Source organism: Anas acuta, chromosome 1, assembly GCF_963932015.1.
Source record: "Anas acuta chromosome 1, bAnaAcu1.1, whole genome shotgun sequence".
Taxonomy (NCBI): Eukaryota; Metazoa; Chordata; class Aves; order Anseriformes; family Anatidae; genus Anas; species Anas acuta.
The window spans coordinates 18,098,474-18,117,533 of record NC_088979.1 but is presented as its reverse complement, the minus strand read 5'-3'; the positions used below and the strand labels follow the sequence as shown (position 1 = coordinate 18,117,533).

Below are 19,060 nucleotides of genomic sequence, written 5' to 3'. Positions count from 1 at the left end.
ACCCTTCTGCGGCTAATAAAAAAGCAGTGAAACAGTTGTTTTGGAGGTGGGGTGTGAAAGGAAGAGAAACACGTGCACGTGGTCCTTGCAAACAATACGTACCGTGCTTTGGAAATTGTGATTTCGAAAGGCTCCGCACCAGATGGGAAGAACTGAGAGAACCAGATTGATCAGAGGTCCAGAAATCATGAACTGCAAGGGGAAGCTGAAGGATTAGGTATTGTTTAGTACAGAAAAGAGGATTGTGGGCAGATAGTGTCCAAATACCTAAAAGGTAGCTCTACGGAGGAAAGAATAAACTCTTTTTGTATCTGCTGGGCTTAGGACAAGTTGTAATAGGCTTAGCTGAGGAGAAGGCGATTTCAGCCAGGCTTGAGGAAAAATAGCTTCTAATTGCAGGGACAATGCAGAGACAGGCTCAGGAGGGAGCCTGCAAATCCCCACCACAGCACATTTCTGAGAAGTTATCCAGGCGTCCTTCAGGAAAGACACAGGTAAAGCTGCTTGACAATGTGGTTATGATATCTTCTGCAGCCCTCCCTAAATCTGCTTCTTACAATTATAGTGTAGGTGTCAGGAAAAGCTCGGATCCGCTTTGAAACCGTTGCTTTTTCTCTCAAAACACTGAAATATTGACAGTAGCAAACGGGAAGCAGAGGGGCCGTGGAGGGAGCTGCAGCGCGGCAGCAGTGGTGGCAGCCCTAAACGTGGTTCCTGCTGGCGGTGGAGGGAATTCAACCTCTTGGCACAGCAGCAAAAGCCAGGCTCCATTTTGGAGTTTTGACAGTCCTCATTGTCCACATCAGCTAGAAGATCCAGGAATTTCCGTCCTCGTATAACGGGCCATTTAATTTGTAAACCACAGGCTGTGTGGTTAGAGGCCGAGACAGGCAGGAGAGCCAAGTCCTTGCTTGGTGTGGTGCAGGGAAGTTTGGGCTCCCACCTTGGCTTACAGAAGCTGAAGATATGTCCATCAGGTTATATTGAGTAATTCAACCCTTTGTGCAAGGAAAATATAGCTATTTCCTCCTGGAGTCCCAGTCCGCGGGAGGATGTCTAGCTCATTTTTTATTCATCTGAGTCAGTTTTGAAAGCATCCCACTCTTGCAGTGAATGGATTTGAGTGTGTCATGAAAGGACAACTAAAAATCTTGCCCATAATTTTTTAATGTCTGTCGTTCGCAGCTCGACAGTCCCACAGGTTGTTAGGAAAAGAAAGTTCCCTATGGTGACTGGAAAACAGTAAATCCAGGGAGGGACCAGAAGTGCAAAACAATCCATCAGTGTGTTAAAAATACAAACTGACAAAAAATATGGCCCTCTGGGTTCTTAAACACACTGACAGTAAAATCTGTCTAGGTTGTGAAATAGAGAAACCGATGCCTGCAATGACTCCAGAGCGAGGATGATAATGTGATAACTTTTATGGATGATTGCATGTTATACTCCAAGGGCCCCCATTCATGGGAGATTCCTTTGCATCTCCTAAAACGCCAGCATCAACAGTCTGCTCTCTGTTTCCCATAAATTCAAGTCCCATCAGCCATAAAACGAAGATGCTCTATTCTTGACATGACCCCAATCATTCCCCATTTTAGTTACCGTAAATGTTCCTGGTATGGATGTGTAACCCTCACTGGGCACATATATGCCAACCTTACTTATGTTACACGATTTATGACTCCGTGCCTCAACCCACCGAGATGGGAATCTGGCTGTCTGCGTGGCCAGCACTTTGTGGAGCTCCGGGGAGTCCGTCAGTAACACCTAGCTGTAGCAGCAGCAACAAAGTACGGGTTATTTATGAGCTGTGCGCAGACAGTTGTGCTTCTCAACGGGAACTTTGGGACAAGCATCTGCTAACACACTCTCGTCAGATTTCAGGTGATAGGTTGTCTGCTCTCAAGAATACGTCGATGAACAGAAACCAGCCCCATTGCTGAGCCTCACCGCCAGTGCTTCTCAAGGAATCACGTAGTGTGGTGGGTGCACAGTGAGGTTTATGAAAACTCAAGCCCGTTCTGAAGAGATGTGTCAACCTCCCTTCTTCTAATGGCACCTGCGTGTTGTGCTCAGGATCACCTTGCAGGTTCAGCTCTGGGTATTTCCATCTCTGCCCACCTAGCTGAGAGCAGAAGCTACACGGCTCCAAGTGCAAGTGCTCAGACTTAGTTCGGAAATGTTGCCCACAAAGGGAAGAGATTAGGCCTTATCTTAAATGAAATGCCATCCTTTCATGTCTAATACTTTGCTCCTGAGCGAGGCCTCTCCGGTTAGCAACTTTTAATTTTGCCTCACGATTTGCAGTTGAAAGGCTGAGCTCTGGAAAATGACCGCAAGGAAACCTTCAGTGCGGAGAAACAAAATATAAACCACCTCATGAGACTATTAATGCAAACGAAGGAAATAAAGCATAAAAAACAGAAGTAAGATGCGGGAAAAATAGGGACAGGATGAATGGGAGGGAAATGCAATGTCACTCACCGATGGGTGGTGTTGCCGTGAGGCTGTATGCACACCGAGGAGCTCGTGCCAGCCGTATTTGCTCACAAGGATTGCACCAGTTCAGCTACGCCGATTATAAAATCAAGCTTAATTAAATCAGAGCTGCATTTGCATGCAGGAAGCATGCAGCCCTTCAAAGGCAGACTTCTCTTTGATGCGCTGGGCCGAGTTTCACACGGCATATGTAATAAGGCTGAAGTGGGTATTAAAAGGCAGCAGGATGGGTGGTTGGTTCCTGCGCGAGGCCAGGCTGTCACAGCCCTTCCTCGTGTCTGGGCAGCAGCTGTGGCCATGGGAGGACGGCTCGAGCTGGCCACTGGCCCTGAAATCAAAGCCCGAAACTGGAAAGTGTCTGCAACCTCAGGAAGGGACAGAACGGGGAGTTTTCTGTCACCGTCAACCTACGTGCACAAAGTGTTAATAACCACCATGGCTTGAATCCCAGGACATTTGTGAATAGCACTCAGCAATTACTCACGTAGTATTTAATGATTTTATTAGCAAGCTGCTATCAAAAGGGAAGGACGGGGCTTGGTTCCTGGGCTTTCTTCTGTCCAGACCCTCAGGGACCGTGGAGCGTGGAGGATGCTCTTTGCTCACCGCAGCCTCTTTGGCACGGGGCAGCAGCAAGTCCCGCGAAGATGAGCAGCGAAGGCTTCCCAGCTGCCCCCAAAGCTGCTGTGCTGAATTCCTGAAAAAGAAGGCGATGCCTTCTAGCCAGTGTTCCCAAGGGATGTTCTAGTTTACACCAGGAACCAGCTGGACTGCTCCGAGCTGAGGATGATGTGAAGCTGCTAAGCCAGCCATCCTCTTCTCCTCCAGCTTTCTCTTTCAGCTCAGGTTTTCTCCCTCAGCGTGGCTCCTGCCTGTCCAGGATGCAGCCCTATTTTTAGCGGCTCATAATACACGAGCAGCTTTGGGTTGGAGGCATTAGGTTATCAGAACAGAAAGCTGTTGCATCGGATCTCACCGTACATGTAATTGCCTCTGGAGTTTCCAGTTCTGCTCCGCTGCGTGGCTCTAATTGCACGAGGCGCTTGTGGGTTTCATAAAATTAGTATTCAGGAAAATGTATCCTTCTGGGGCAGATTTGGGGGGAATTGCATTTAGCCAGTGCAAGTTAAGTACAGCTCGCTCGCTCCTCGCCTACCGTGGCTCCTCGGATGCCGTGATTTTTCTTGGAAGGGAACCTCTGCTGGTGCTAACGTGCGTGGAAAGCTCATAAAACCTGGAGGCAGCGGCAGTCCCCGCATCCAGCGTTTGCTAACAGCTCGCTGCGGTTTTCCCTGGCGTGGCAGATTTACAGGGCTTGCGTTTCCATCTGGATGGGCTTGCCCTCGAGTAATTCTCCCGTGTCTCGTGCACAAGCGCGACTTCCCTACTACACCCATATATTTCTCCATCCCAATCCCCCCTTTATCCCCCCAGTGTTTTTCTTCTAATACTGTGGCCAAGGCAACAGAAAGAAAACCTCTCTACGAGCAGGCGTGTTATTTTCTGAGCCTTGCACATCTCGGGGCAGGGCTCCCGCAGGCTTTTGGCTGGTGCTGAAGGCAGTCGGTGCAGTTTAAGGGTGGTTTAGTGAAATTACACATCCAGGCGCTGCTGCAGGTGAGCAGGGACCAGGAGTTTGGGCTCCGCACCCACGGGTGTTGCTGCATTCCTGCAGCATCATCCACAGCCCCGACAAGCAGCGAGGGGCAGCCAGGGCTTTTCCCACCCATCCTCTGCACACAGACACGGAGCACAGCTTCCTCCCTTCCCTGCCCTGGCATCGGATGTGTCAGGCTGGGTGCCGGCAAGGTTTTGTCACGTCGGAGGAAAGATTGTGTGAATTCAGCGAGTGGGAAATGGCACAACTACACACACGGTGCACACACCTCTGTCCTGGTGTCCACCTCTCCTCCTTGAGGACATTCAGGGGCAGCCCAGGGGCTTTCTGAGCCCTGATGCACCACCATGGTGTCACCCAAGAGCAGTCAAGTGCTTGTAAATGTCTACAGCTTGTTTTTTATTTTTTTGCAAAAGGTGGTGAGGAACAGCGAAGAGGTGGATGTGGGAAAGCCCATTGCTTCTGCAGAGGAGGCAGCAGCGCTCAGGCTGCATCCCAAGCGTTAATATTTCATCTGCCCTTCGCTTTCCATTACACGGTTCCCCTGCCTTGCAGAGAGCAGGGTGCAAGCAGCGGGCAGGTGCCCACATCGATCTCGGTGACAGGAGCACTGAAGCGCTGTCCCGTGGAGCTGCTGGGCCTTCACAACCTGCCAAGGTGGCCCCGTGAGGTGACACCAAACATCACCATTCCCTGCTGTTTCAGGCATACATGGCAAGTGGCCACTGCCTCGTGCATTTGTGCATCCAGAAGAACCTGGTGAGATCTGATCTAGAGGAGAAGTGGCATTACAGAGCCAGACCAAGTCCTGGTACAAAATGAAAGGTGGGAGATGGGAACGGCTGCACGTGCGATGGCAGGGCCCCTCTTCTTACGCCTTTTTTTAGTGCTCAGCACGAGGAAATGCTCACAGAGCCTGTACCCACCGCAAAGGCAGGAGATAAAAGCCCACCTCCCAACGTGGACAAAGGCAGGATGCGAACGAGCTCCTCCACAGCCTCGCCACCCCTGCCTACCACCAGCACGCCTCCTCCTGGTTTCCAGCTGGGATTTATTCAGAGCCCGTTCCCACATGGTGACCTTGGGTCAGTGCCACCCACTGGCTTCCAATGGGTTGCTGGTGGCCTTCTGGAGCATGACAGCACCCCTCAGCACCGCCTCAGCACCCCCTAACACCCCTCAGCACTACCTAGACATCCCCTCAGCACCCCATAACACCTCCCACCACCCTCTAAGCACCCCCAGCACCCCCTAAAACCCTTCAGCACCCACCCAGCACCCCCTGGGCATCCCCTCAGTACCCCTAGCATCTCAACACCCCTAGCACCCCTCAGCCCTCCCCAGGACCCCTCAGCACACCTCAGTACCCCCTAAAACCCCTCAGCACCCACCCAGCACCCCGTAACACCTCCTAGCACCCCTCAGCATCCCCTAGCACACTTCAGGACCCCCCAGCAGCCCCCTGGACACCTCAGAACCCCCTAAAGCCCCCTCAGCACCCCCTCCAGGTCCCCTCAGCACCCCCTAAATACCCCCAGCACCCCCTCAGCCCCCCAGGGGCAGCACCCCAGCACCCCCTGCCCCCTTCCCCTCCAGCAGGGACCCCCCCAGGCCATGTCCCTGCCTTATGCAGGAGCCCTGGGACCGGGGGGGTGCTGAACCCAGGACCCCACAGCCCCCTCCCCAAACCCCCCCCCTCATTCCCCTCAGCCCCACACCGCGCATGCGCACGACCACTCCCCTCTCCATCCCCCCCCCTTTATCCCCCCTCCCCAGCGGGGCGCATGCGCCTCCCCCCCCCCACCCCCCAGCACGGAGGGGGGGGCGGCTTGCTCGGAGGTGGGCGTGGCTTGGCGGAGGGGGCGTGGCCAGCAGGAGGGGGCGTGGCCTGCCGAGGGGGCGTGTCCCGCGGTGGCGCGCCGTGTCCATGCTGCGGGCGGCGGGGCGGGGGCGGCGGCGGCGGCGGGGGGCGCATGGCCGCGATGTCCCCCCAGCAGGAGCACCTGGGGCCGGCCCGCTCGGCCTCGGTGAGCGGCGAGGGCAGGGGCTTCGCCGCCGCCGACAGCAAGAAGGTGAGGCCGGAGGCGCTGCCGGTGCCCACCGGGGACCCTCTGCGGGAAATAGAGGGGAGGGGGCGTCGGGGGATATGGGGATATGGGGTGTCCGCGGGGGGGTCCTGGAGGTGATTGGGGATCCTCCGGGTGGGCAGCGCTCCAGGGTGTAAAGGGGGAGCTGCTCGCCCCGGGAAGGGGTTGTGGGGGCAGCGGGGAGCAGCCCGGGGTGAGCCGGGGGGGTTTGGGGCAGGGGAAGGGGCTGTGCGGGGTGCGGGGGTCGCCGTGGGGATGCGTGGCTTGGATGGGGTTTGTAGGGTGGTCTTACAGGGGAGCTCCGGGGGTGGTGATGGAGCGGCCGGGGGGGGCGATGGGGAAGGGTTTGGCTGGGGCTGGGGGGTGCTGGGTGCTCCCACACGTGTTTTGGGGGAGAGAAAAGGACGAGCGGCTTCCCTGAGAGGCGCCCGAGCGAAAAGGAGAGCTGTCCCAAATCTGAAGCTGGGTGTACGATCTGCCTGCTGGGTGGCGTGGGGGCATCCAGCACGACCCAGAGCACAGCGCTGGCTCCTGCACGCAGCCGGCTGCTCGCCTGAGCGAGCTGCAACAACCACCTTCATCCCGCTGTGTCCAACAGGAACCCCTTTTTCCCCTTGGTTTATAGCGAGTGCTGTCGTGCTTTTCCACCCCAAGTAGGGCTGGGTGCCTTCCCGCACCAATTGTGCTTCGCTGTGCTGCTTAAATCCAGGCACCGTCTGCCTTTAGGGGAGTGCGGTGCCGCTGGGTGCCGAATATGCTGGCAGGATTAGAATGAGTGGCCAGGTGACAGTGTCCTTCCTTAAATCCCTCCACCTGATGGCATGAATTTAGGATGCGTGGCAGAGAGGCTGAGCTCGTGTCCAGCCCTGCTGCCCAGCGGTGCCGGGGGCTTGGCTGGATGGGGAGCTGTGGAGCCAGGAGGGGTCCCGGTCCCTCTCCTCCTCCAGAGCATCAATTTGGGCTGGGAGGCGATGCTGTGAATTTCCCTGGGATGTGTCCGTGTGTGCCGTGTCCCACCAAGGCAGGCGGCATCCAACCTGCCCAGGGCAGAGATCGCTGTGAAATGTTTGCCCGGACAGCCAAGGCTCGTGCCACAGTTCGTACCCGGTAGGTTTGTGGAGAGGGAGCACGATGCACCTGCACAAAGTGGTGGAGTGTCTTCTGCTTGCTGCCTGGCTGGATGACATGATGGAGAAGATGCTCACCCTCTCTGATCCTGCAATCTGATCTGAGACAGCTACACGCGTGGGTTTGATTTTCCTTCTTCCACCTCTGATTTTTGCTGAGGACCGAGTGCCGTGGACCTTGCTGCCCCGGCGCCAGACACCACCTGAGAGGAGGAGGGATGCTCGAGCGCTGTGAAGACGAGCACGGCTTTCCTCCGAGGTCTGCTTTGGGATCCGGCGTTGAGGACAAGTACTGATGGCAGCACTCGAGCTTCCTGTTCCTGCTCCTGCCGAAGGAACGCAGACCTTGTTTTCGCCAGCGCTGACAGGGGAGCGGGGATGTTACTTTTTACGGATCTTGGCAGCCCTCTTGGAATTCCTCGGCGTGCAGGCAGAGGCGGCGGGGGGACGTTTGGAAACCTTCCTGCCCAGCAGCCTGCAGCCAGCCCAGCCCAGCGCCCCGATCCCCTCCCACGGTCCTGGTGCTCCCATGAGCATCCCGGCACAGCATCTCTCTATGCCTCGCCAGGGTGGAAGCATCCTACCTTTTTGTTCAACGTTGGGCTTGAAGCTGGATCTCAGTGTCAATTTGAACATTTTTTTCCCTACTAAGGCCCCTGAGTCTCTCTGAATACCTCTGTTTTGACTCCCGCACAGTGCCAAGGCACCACACTTTTTGACAATCCTGCAGGTCTTTGTTGTGGCAGGAGAGATTGTGCTGCTGGTGTGGTGGCAAGAGATCAGCTCTGATCCTGGTGGCACAGCACGGCAAGGTGAAATACGTATGTCATGCTGTTGCTCATTCTGACACAAACGCCCCCAAATCCAGCATGGTGAGCAGCCACCGAACCTTTCTCTTTTTATTATTTCGACCTTTGCCAAATGAAATTTATTCAACTGAGATTTGCTGCGTTGTTCTGTGGTCGTCCGAATTCCTATTTTATCTCCCACTTGGCTGTCAAAGCAAAGCTGAAGGATCACATGCTTGATCACATCGCAAGACCGAGAGATAGAAATTGTCTAGGACTCACTTCATGTATTTTGGGTGCCCCTTTAGACTACTTTTTGGGGGAACACTTCCTCTTCTTTCTGTGCAGAGCAGCCTGCACTGCTTGCATGCCTCACGCACACTGTGGGGTTCTCCTATTAAACGCTTGTAAGGCATTTGAGACACCCTGCTGAAACATGACATTGAAGTCCAGTGTCTTAGTGACTGCTTTTGGAAAATCCTCAGCCAGATTCTCCCCTTTACTGGGCGTACTGGGGTTGCTGGACAATGCTGGGTCGGCCCACAGAGCAGTTTTGTACGGGCTGTTTGGTTTGGTAACCGCTACCAGTAAATTGATGCAACTCTGAAGTGGGCTGAAGTAACGTGAGTAAGAGTGATTTTACTGATAGAGCTTATTTCTACAGATTTATCAAAACAAACTATTCAGCATGTCTTTTATGCCAGGATATCTGTGTCAGCAGTAACAGCTGCGGTCATTTAACTGTATTTATAAGTTTCTGGTGTTTCACTTCTCCCTTTGCAGAGGGGTTAGATTCCAGCCAGTGCCGCATATTTTACACAAGACAATACTTGTTAACATAAGCAATCACTCTTAGGATTTTTTGCTGCCTCCTTGAAAATTTCAAGTGACTACTTATAATTTTTGTGAGGCTCGGCAGTTCTTTGTATTTACTCACACGACGTGTACAAAAAGTTAACCATTTTGTACGATAATATTTGTTATTTGAGACAAAATGTGGTATTCCCCTACCATAAAACTATGTTTCTTTGTGATCCTGCTCACACATAGGGCGGCAGTTTGCTGTCAGGAAAAGGAAACTTGTTTTCCTGATGGTGTACTAAATGGATAAAATTCAAGCAAATTGAATTGGAAGAGTGGAGGCAGTCAGACATAGTCTTCATCCTCTTCTTTGTCTTACCCTATGAAGATGTCTTTGCCATTATGCTTGATGACACCTTGCGCTCATGCCCTTATATATGTAGGTTTTTGACATAAAGCTCCTTAAGGCTGATCACTCCTTTCTATGAGTTTCTGTCCTCTCTGCTGTGCTCCTGCCTGAGGATCTGGGGGGCTGTGGTCAAAATCACACCAAGCGGTGCCAGAAGTCTCGGCTCTCCAGGATCACTTCTGTGATGTGTTGGACATCGGACGATTCCTGTCATCCTGCAGACGTACCCTGTAGCATCTCTGACGAGGACTGAAAAAAACTCTGTTTTAATGAATTAAAATGAAAAACCTCTGTTTTAATGAATTCATCCATGGGATGGAATGACCTCGGCAGGCGGTGCTGGCTTGTGATAGCTTTCTGTGATGTGCCTGGTGCTGCTGCTTCAATCCAGAACTAGAATTAGCCATCCCTCCTCTGTCTGTCCATGAGAGAAATGGAAAATTAGGCACAAAACAATGCTCTTACATTTCTTGGTCTTGCTTTTTTTTAGTCCCACATGATGGCAGCAGGAAGGAGAGGGACTCAGCATGCCATGTAGAAGCCAGCACCCAAGAACTGCATGTAGCACATCGCTGTCTCTTTACTTAACACTGCTCCATGTATCCATGTGTAGTGGGGGCAGTCTGCTCCCTCTGTCACCTGTAAACTGGGTTACCCGCAGGTTCTTCCATTAGGTTTTTCTTCCCACCTCTGGTCTCCATCTGCCCCATGCTCTCCAGCAGCTGCTGGTCCAAGATGAGCAGCGTTTTCTTCCCCTCTCTTGGTAGCTCTTTCCTCCTTGCCATCATTTTCTCCATCCAGAATGGCTTTCTTTTTAGGAAAGCCCTTGTAAGTAGAAGTACCCTGCCAGCATAAACACAAGCACGTAGTTTTGTCACCTGCTCTGCGGTGATGGTAAAAGGGCTCCCCGCGGGACCTGGCCGTCTCTCGGGCACACGTTCAGCTGCCCGAGCCAGCGGTGCACACGCAGCCATCTTCTCACCCTCTTTATAGGGGCCCAGGAATGTTACAGGTCACCGTAGGGCCATTTCTTGCTCTCCCCAAGCATAAGAGATTCTTGTCATTTGTGGTGTTTTTAGGCAGCTGTGCACTGTGAGTCTGACAACTGCCAGATTATGGCATGGGGGAAGAAGGGATTTATGGCCTCTCGTAAGAAGCCCAGTGATAGAGAGAGTGATGCCCACTTGCCTTGGAAAATCACCTCCTGGCTGATGAGGATTGTGCTGATTTTTTCACCGTTTGTCAGGCAGCGAGCTGAACTTTGTTGTGCGGGTGCCTGTAAAGGTTTGTGTTCTGCCCCTTGGTTCCTGCCTGGCTGAACCAGAAACGTGCCTCACGGATCTGTTTTGTTGCTCAGACAACAAGAACGGAGTCTGCATGGGTGAAATCCCTCGCTGTTATTAACGTAGATAGTTTTATAGAGCAGGCTTTGTTAAAATCGGACTTCTTTTTGTTAGAAAAATAAAGCAGCGGGAGGGAGAGCTCAGCCACTTGAGCGCAATCCCGAGTACATCTGGGTGCCGTCCCTGTCACCCAGTCAAATGACCCAGGCACATGGCCCAGCCTTGACCCACTTCTGGAGCGAGCCTGTAAATCAGGAGCCTGAAATCCTTTCATCTCTGGGGAGGCTTTTAGCAAGGGTGTCTGCGAACTGCTGAGGAGGCATTTCTGCTGCATCCACCTGTCAGTTAGGAGCCGAGTGCCCTTTTTGACTATTTCATGTATGAATCCCTCACATAGCATACAGGTAAAACCATTTCTTCAGCCTTAACTCAAGCCCTTCACTACAAAGACGATTGCACCGTAGGGTGTTAAGCTCACAAATTCTTCTGCTCCCCATCCTTTACTCAGATAGCAAAAAGAGGATTGAGCTGATTAATTCAGCCCCGTTGGTCGCCTTAGTGTTTTTTTGCAGTGGGTGGAGGAAATCGGCACTTCTAGGTCAAGACTCGTTTCATCTTCACGAATAAAGCAGGACAGGTGACCCGTGCACTGAATGTGTCCTTTTCTCTCTGGGGACCAGAAGAGGAGCACGGAGCGGGTGGCTCAGGTGTGCAAGGCTGAAGCTGGGTGGGGGGAACTCTCCCGTGTGTCGGCCACGGGCAACAACCCGGCAGGATGGGTGCTGTGCTCCTGGGGAAGCCCAGCACAGCACAGCCCAGCCCAGCAGCCCCTTTTTCTCCTGCCCAAGCCTACCTGCTGCCTCCTACACCTCCGCAGGAGCTGCAGCAGGGTAGCTGCACGGGGTTTTGCTGCTCTGAGCACTTGCAAAATGTTATAAACGCTCCGTATCTGGTTCCCAAGTTGTTTTTCACCGCAAAAGAAATGTAAGTGCCACGCATTTTTTCATGCGCTCTTTATTTTATTTATGTTCTGCCATTAGCTTTCTAAGCTTGACGTGGTTAAGTGATGTACACAAATCACAAGAGTGCTTTATCTTCGGTTTGATGCCTTTTTAAAGGCAGCACGCAGATGCTGCTGCTTCCTTTTTTGTGGAGTGGGGATTAATATCCCACCTCAGATATATTCATTTACATAAATTCCATACAATATCAGTATCCACTTCAGCTGCTAGCCAAATTAGCTGGATGTAGGCAGTCTGAAGTAGGTTATTCCTGCAGCCACCGACTCGTGAGATGCTTGTGGAAGTTGTGCTTTAAATTTAACCCTGCTCCCCATACGGGCTCTGATTCACGAGCAGAGCCAGCATGGTTTCCAGTCGTGGTTTGCGAGGTTGCTGCCCTCAGCCCGGTGGGCTGATCTGCTCATAAACCACCTACCACCAGAGTTTACAAAATAGTGGTTCAGAGCATAGGTGTGATCGTTATCTGGGGTAAGCTCATTCTTTTGAAATCTGTAGCCCTACGCCTGTTTGCAGCAGGCGAGAAGCTAGCCAAACGCTGAAGCGTACCCCCGGTCCTACAACCACAGAAGCAGCCCCTTTTGGTTTCTGTTAAAAAAAGGAGTCGAGGCAACCACCAGCAGAAATGCAGAAAGTATGAAGTTAAACCTGAACTCGAGGGGAGGGGGTAGGGAACTGAAGGTTTTCAAAGCGAGGAAGGCAAAGATAACTCCGGTTTGTCCCGGCTGATACGAGATTATCATCTCTGCATCTGGCACACTGTAAACATTCATTATGGATCCTGATTTTATGATACATTTCACATGGCTGTGACTCAACCAGCAAGTATGAGGATTTCTCCCCGTGTTGGCCTTTCTAATATTTACATGAAAAAATGGGAGGTTGTGATGTGGGACGCGTTGTGAAATGCTTCTCCGTGTCCCATGCTTCGGTACTTGGTCGTTGCATCTCCTTTTGCTCCCAAACATCTGCTCTCTCTGCAGCTGTCCAGGATGTGTCTGCTCCTCCCCACATTGCCAGGGGGACATCCTTGCACATGTAGCAGCGGGGAAACGGAGGGGGGCAGACAAGTGGGTCCAACCCAGCCAAAAATGAATTCGTCCTATTCCTTCTCAAAATAAAATCGAGTCAAGTCATCAAGATGGACTCTTATTTTCACCACGCAGACTCTGTACATGGCAAACTAAGAACAAAACAACCCCTAATTAAAGAAGTTATAAACAATCTCTGTAGTTAATGTCTCTGGGTAACGTTTTTATTTGCATACAGCTGACCTGACTCACTTCGTTTTTGCTGTGAAGATTTTCCTTTTCCAAATCGCATCAGTGATCTTCTTCATGTTTTCAGGCTCTTTTTTTTTCTTAAAGTTTTGCTTAACAGCTTCAGTCTGTACTAAGAGGCTGCCCAGAAAGGCTGTGCAACCTCCTGCCTGGAGGTAACGCAGACCTTGGTGGACCACAAACATCCTGGGATCCCCTCCTGCCTTGGGACTACCATAAGTTTGACTACTTGTGGTAGTCCTAAAATTTACCTTAGTCCTTGGATATATAAGTCAAGGTTGGAATCTCACAGGAACTACTGAACACTGCTAGCCCAAGCATGAAAAAGATTGCCATAATTGAGAGAGATATTTAGGATGCAAGGAAGCATCCTAGGACATGAGGATACGGCCTCAAGTTGTGTTAGGGGAGGTTTAGATTTGATATCAGGAAAGATTTCTTCATGGAAAGAGTGTTTAGGAATTGGAATGGGCTGCCCAGGGAAATGGTGGAGTTCCCATCCCTGGAGGTATGTAAGAGACGTGTGGATGAGGCGCTTAGGGACAGGGTTTAAGTGGTGGACTTGGCATTAAGTGATGGTTGGGCTTGATGATCTGAAGGGACTTTTCCAACCCAAGTGATCCTATGATTTCAAAATGCTACATTTTTTTGTGTCTTTCTTTTCGGACCTGAGCAGTCAAAGTATATAAGATCTCTAGAAATAATCACCAACCCCCCACTGCGTTTACAGGAGCTGAGATGCTCCAGTTCAAACCACCCCCTGAAAGCCACCTGCCCCAAAATTGAGACTTGCAGTGAATTTCTGATTGGGAGTTGATGCTGTGTATGAACTCCTACAAAAACTGATGGTTAGGTGACATCTATGGCTTCCTTTCTGTAGGATTTTAGATTGTGTTGATGTACAGGCCTCCTTTTGCCTTCACATTTATAGATATGCCACTTTTAGAAATGCTAGCAGATTCTCAGTTTTTCCAGCTGTAAGGTGTACTGATTCCGTTCACTAGAAAAATTTAGCACAGTATTTTCTTTCCTTTTTGCTCAGTTAACTTGTATTTGGATGGAAGACATCTAAATGGTCTCAGACCTAATTTATCAGTCTTGAGATTGTTATTTCTTGATGACAGAAATGGGTAGGAGGGGATCATTTTTAAGGGTGAACTGAAATTACAGTTGTATTTGTGTAACTGAATATCTAAAAAAATAAACAAGCATGCTTGACATAAATAAAGGGGAACAAAAAAAAAAACAAAACAACACCAAACAACACTAACAAATGCATTGCAATGAGTAAAAGAAATAGACTTGCCCAAAGCAAAACACGTAGTGCTGTCGAATTTCTGTCCTCAGAGTGAAGCTTACTGTGCACATGCCCAAATAAAATGCGTGCCACATCCAGAGCATAAATGGGCAGAAATCAGTTGTTCCCTAATGTATTTGTTCCTGGCATTTGGTGGTTAAATAGAAAATCTTGCTTAGTGATTAGCTGCGAGCAATGAGTTCATGACTGTCAGAGGCGTGTTTGTTTGGGTGCTCCCGGCGGTGCCCAGCCTGGTGCAAAGGACCAGCACAGGACACCGGTCTGTCTGGGTCTCGGGAGGAGCTCAGCCTCATTCCTCTTGTTCACCGGTTTACTATGAAAAATATTTGAGCTAAATAAGGTAACAACCATCCTCCTGGTGGAGAGGCAGTGAGGGAGGAGGTCATGCACCTCGGCAGCAGGAGGCTGCACCACCGCTTCCTAGAGCAGCTCCAGGGTTTGGGCCAGGGCTCCTCAGTCCTATTTCTGGCTACAGGAGGGGAAAAAAATACGGTGGTGAATACATTTGTGCTCAGGGCAATGTGTGTTTGTGTCTTCAGCACATGCTTTTGAAAATTTCTGCCTCTGGAGAAAACAGCGTTGTTTATTTGCTCGGTATTTTTATTGTGGTATTCAACTTCACGCAATGGGAATCCGTACTCCCTTGATAGCTACTGATATTTTCATCTCCTACCTGTGCTTTGTTTTATTTTTATTTATTTATTTCCTGCTGCATTCCCTGTCTTTGAGTGTTCCCTTTTGCCTATTCCCTCCTAGTTTTTCTGTGCCTTCTGAGAGCTGCCCTGCCTCTCACTTCCCTATTTTGGCCCATACGTGATCAGGAATGAAAAAAATGTCATTAATGACTACCGAGAGACAAGAGGTAATGTTCCAGTTAGATTAATAGGGAAGAAAACTGTTCATACCTCTTTAGAGTTCTAAAGGTTTGGAAAAACCTTTTAGCCTTGTGTAGCAGGTAGTCTTAGGGTGGTAGAATTCAGACCCTAATTTATGATATATGTCAGACCAGGCACAGAAATGTATCAAGCATTTGAAAGTTGAATCACCATCCAGATTCCTGATACACTTAAAGTACAATAGATTCTTAAGGCTCAAAAAGTGTTTTAGGAAATGCTGTAGATGTTTATTTCATGTATGCAAGACCTCAGGCATCTCTGTATGGATACTAATGATCAACTTTTCTGTATCATGGGCTTCCTGGCCATGCTCCCATTTTTCTCAATCTGTGATATTTTGCGATCATTTTCTTCTCCCAGGGCTTCTGATGGCAGTAACTTATCTTTTATTTTCCCATGGCCTGAAATTGGAGTCTGTTTGCAACAAGTCCATATGCATGCACTAATGGTTCCCAATCTCACCTATGATTTCATTTTGTTTCTCTTTCCAAACAGAAAATGAAGAGCTTGGCCCAAAGGCGCCAGTCTGCACCATCTTTGATCTTTGTCAAAGCTCTTAACAGATCGAGATCCGTCTCAAGGTGAGTTTTGCTGGCTGTACACGCAGTACTAGGCATATCTCGATTATTGTGGGATCGTACCATTTAATTTGAGCTTGGTTCCTGCCATGGATCTGCTGCATGATACCGTCTCTCCAGGGCTGTGGAAGCCCAGGCTGGTTTAGGGCAATGCTGTGGGCCAGGGTCTGGTGGTCACCACCTACTCTCATCCTCCCATAAGAGCTTCTAGGACTGTGTGTGTGCGTGTGTGCAAGTCATGTCTCCTGCCAGGATCAGCCTTTTCTCCTCCCTTGCCACCCCAGTGTAAAGCGACCACAGAAATGGGAGCTTCTGTGGAGCTCTTCCACTGTCCATCTCTACCTCCTGACCTGCCTTTTGGACCACTCTGCATACGTAATTTTATCTTCCTGCACCTACAGTTCATTAGACTTTAAACTTAGAAAACATAAGTGTTTATCGAGAAGCGAACCATCTGGTAGGCTGTTAATGCTTCCAGCTGTGTAGAGCTCTTTACTAAGAAACATTATTGAGGGAAATTAAAGTATGGCTTTGTAAGGAATATTTTTTCCTACACTGTGGTGTGTTAAGTAATCAGTATGTGAGCTTTGGAAAGTTTTCTGTGTTTGATCTAACCAATACCTGGTTTCATATTTGTCATCACACAGAATTCCACAGTATTTCAGAAACCTGTGAAAGTATTCTGTGAAAACATCAGAGTTGCAAAATAGGGAAGGAAAATGAGTTGAAACTACTTGCAGGTCTTTTTACTGGCTATGACATGAAAGAGAAAACTTAGAAATGAATTCCTAAAGGCGTTTGCACCTTTTTGTGTAGTCTAGTGGCCTGAGCATTGGACCGAGAGCCAGCAACATGTGTTCTGGTTCTGGCTGTAAAATTTCTTCTGTGGCCTCTCTCTGACTTTGTTTCCAAGTCTTTAAAATAAGTCAAATAGGTATTTTGTAACCCCTTCGTGGGAATATTGAAATGCTTTGATTGTCTGTACTATCATATCTACCTTCCATTTACTACTGTTTCTTCACTGTATTTGTAATGTGCGTAGTTGTGATACCACCCTTGGGGCATAGATCACACATTCATAACTGAGGTTCTGAAATTAGAGATGGACTCTTGCTGTGGGGGGCAGCAATACCTGAAGGGTACAGAGGACGAGAGATTGGATCCCTCAGCCCTTGGACTTCAGGGTTTCCTGCCATTTATACACCTGTGTCTGCACAGGGAGTCATGGAATCACAGAATGGTTTGGGGTGGAAGGGACCTTAAAGACCACCTCGTTCCAACCCCCTGCCATGGGCAGGGACACCTCCCACCAGATGACATTGCTCAAAGCCCCATCCAGCCTGGCCTTGAACACCTCCAGTGATGGAGCAAATGTCTTCCCTTCAAGCTGTTAATGCACTCTTGAAAGGAGGACATTCCCTTCAAGACAGTCGCCACTACTAAAAGAAAATTAACTATATTCAGAATTCATGTTTCAGAACTTCGTCATTTGCCTGCTGGGGTTCAGATATAATCATTTCTCTTCAATTTTGCTTTTTTTTTGTTGTTGTTTTATTTCCTGGCTCATGAGTATCAGAAATTGGCCATAGCTGGAGAGCCCCTAAGTGAGATAATACTCAGCATGTAAATTTGCACCTAAGAATTTTACACTGTTTCATAAGTGTAACTATGTCTTCCTTGTATAGTCCAGGTCAAAATTCTTTCCAGATCTGGTGTGCAGAAGGATTTTTTTTTTCTTTTTCTGTAAGACTAGTTCGCAGAGACTTTGCGGTGTAGAGGACTGAAGAGTGGGAAATGTTGCCTTGTTCTGCAGGAAGGGCAACGCTTTGCCCGACAGACCCTACCACTTCCAGAGCTGGAATTTGTTGTTGGATTTTGCCTCAGCCCTGCCTGTCCTCTGCCTGTGGCATGCTGTGGTTTAGCTGCTCCTGTTGTTTTGAACTGAAGTCTGTGACCTTAGTGAGAGGTGTCTGGTGAAGTCTGAGGACCCTGGAGGCCAGAGCAGGTGATTTTGTGGCTTTGAAGTCTATCAGTGAGAGACTAACACTTTGGATGATGTAGTGTTTATTATTGTTCGCAGGAGCAATAATTCTCACCTATGCCTGACTTCCTTGTTTGGCTGTGCAAAACACATTCCTCTTCATCACGAAACTGATGGATGAGCTTGAACTTTCTCCTCAGTTTGTTGTGTAAATGCTTAACTCCTGTGAAGTGCTTTCTCTTAAGGCAAGCTAGAGAGCAACAAAATGACTTCCCTTGTTTTCTAATCTCCTCCAAATGTTTTATCTCAGAACTGTCTCAGCTCTTAGTTCCCTTTCTTGTAGACACAGCCAGCCTGCAAAATCCATTATTCTCCTCTGGCAGTGAACCTTAATAGCGGGACTCCATAACACTTACTTGTTAATGGTTGATTAATGACTTGTAGATAATAAAGCTCCTATCTGAAGTTAGCAAACATCTGTGAGGGATTTATATGAATCCTCTCACCTCAGCAGCTGGCTCACCTCAACATTTGTTGAAATTAATGAACAAGTGCAAAGTTTAAAAGGGCAGGAAATACTTAGAAGCACAAGTCAGCTTGTATTTTTATACCATTTTATATGTCAGGTGCCCTTGGATTATATACAGGGCATTTTCATAAAATGTGGTGGCAGCCATTTGAGACCTACCTTTGGGCAGTTTAAAGTTTATTAATGGTTTTCAAAGAAACCATTGTGACATCTGGAGATGGCTATTTCAGCATTCGGAGGATTGAGGTTTTTTAATGGTAGTATTGCTGTAGCTGTGACAGCGGGAGGATGCAGGTGAGACAAGAAGATCTAGCTGGAAAAAGCAGACACTTTTGTTCCAATTGCGCTCTTCACTCCTGAAAGAGAAGCTAATTGGAAAGTCTTGTGTGCTTAGAAGCTTGTCTTCTTTTTCCCCTGCTATACCATTTGGTTTAATGAAAGTTAGACCTTCTTTACAGATCTTGCCTTGCTACATCAGCCATATAAAAGGAGTTACATGATAACTTGGCTTGTGGAGGAATTTTGAGATGACTTTGAACAACATGGTCATGTACAGATGAGCAACCATGCAATCCCCATCTCACTCAATTGTAACTGTAAATAAATAGTAAATAGTATAGATATTGTACTGGAATTCAGGCCCTTACAACCAACAGATGAAAATATGCAGACTATTCATTGCCTCCTGGTTTTGCTCCTTTTTTTGTACAGTTTATCTTTCCTCACAAAGTAGTGATGAATAGGCATGCAAAGACTGTTTCACATCATCCCATGTCTTCTTTGGAAG

The 19,060-nt window shown here is 49.2% G+C and overlaps 1 protein-coding gene across 1 annotated transcript in view; it reads left to right on the top strand.

Moving 5' to 3' along the window:
* The first annotated feature begins 6,003 nt into the window (after positions 1 to 6,003).
* Positions 6,004 to 19,060, top strand: part of ARHGAP20 (Rho GTPase activating protein 20) — a 60,631-nt gene continuing 47,574 nt past the window's right edge. The window contains exons 1-2 of the mRNA XM_068670740.1: positions 6,004 to 6,189; positions 15,681 to 15,766. Of these exons, the coding sequence (XP_068526841.1) occupies positions 6,091 to 6,189; positions 15,681 to 15,766 (185 nt within the window). The 5' untranslated portion in view covers positions 6,004 to 6,090. The remainder of the gene's footprint in view (positions 6,190 to 15,680; positions 15,767 to 19,060) is intronic.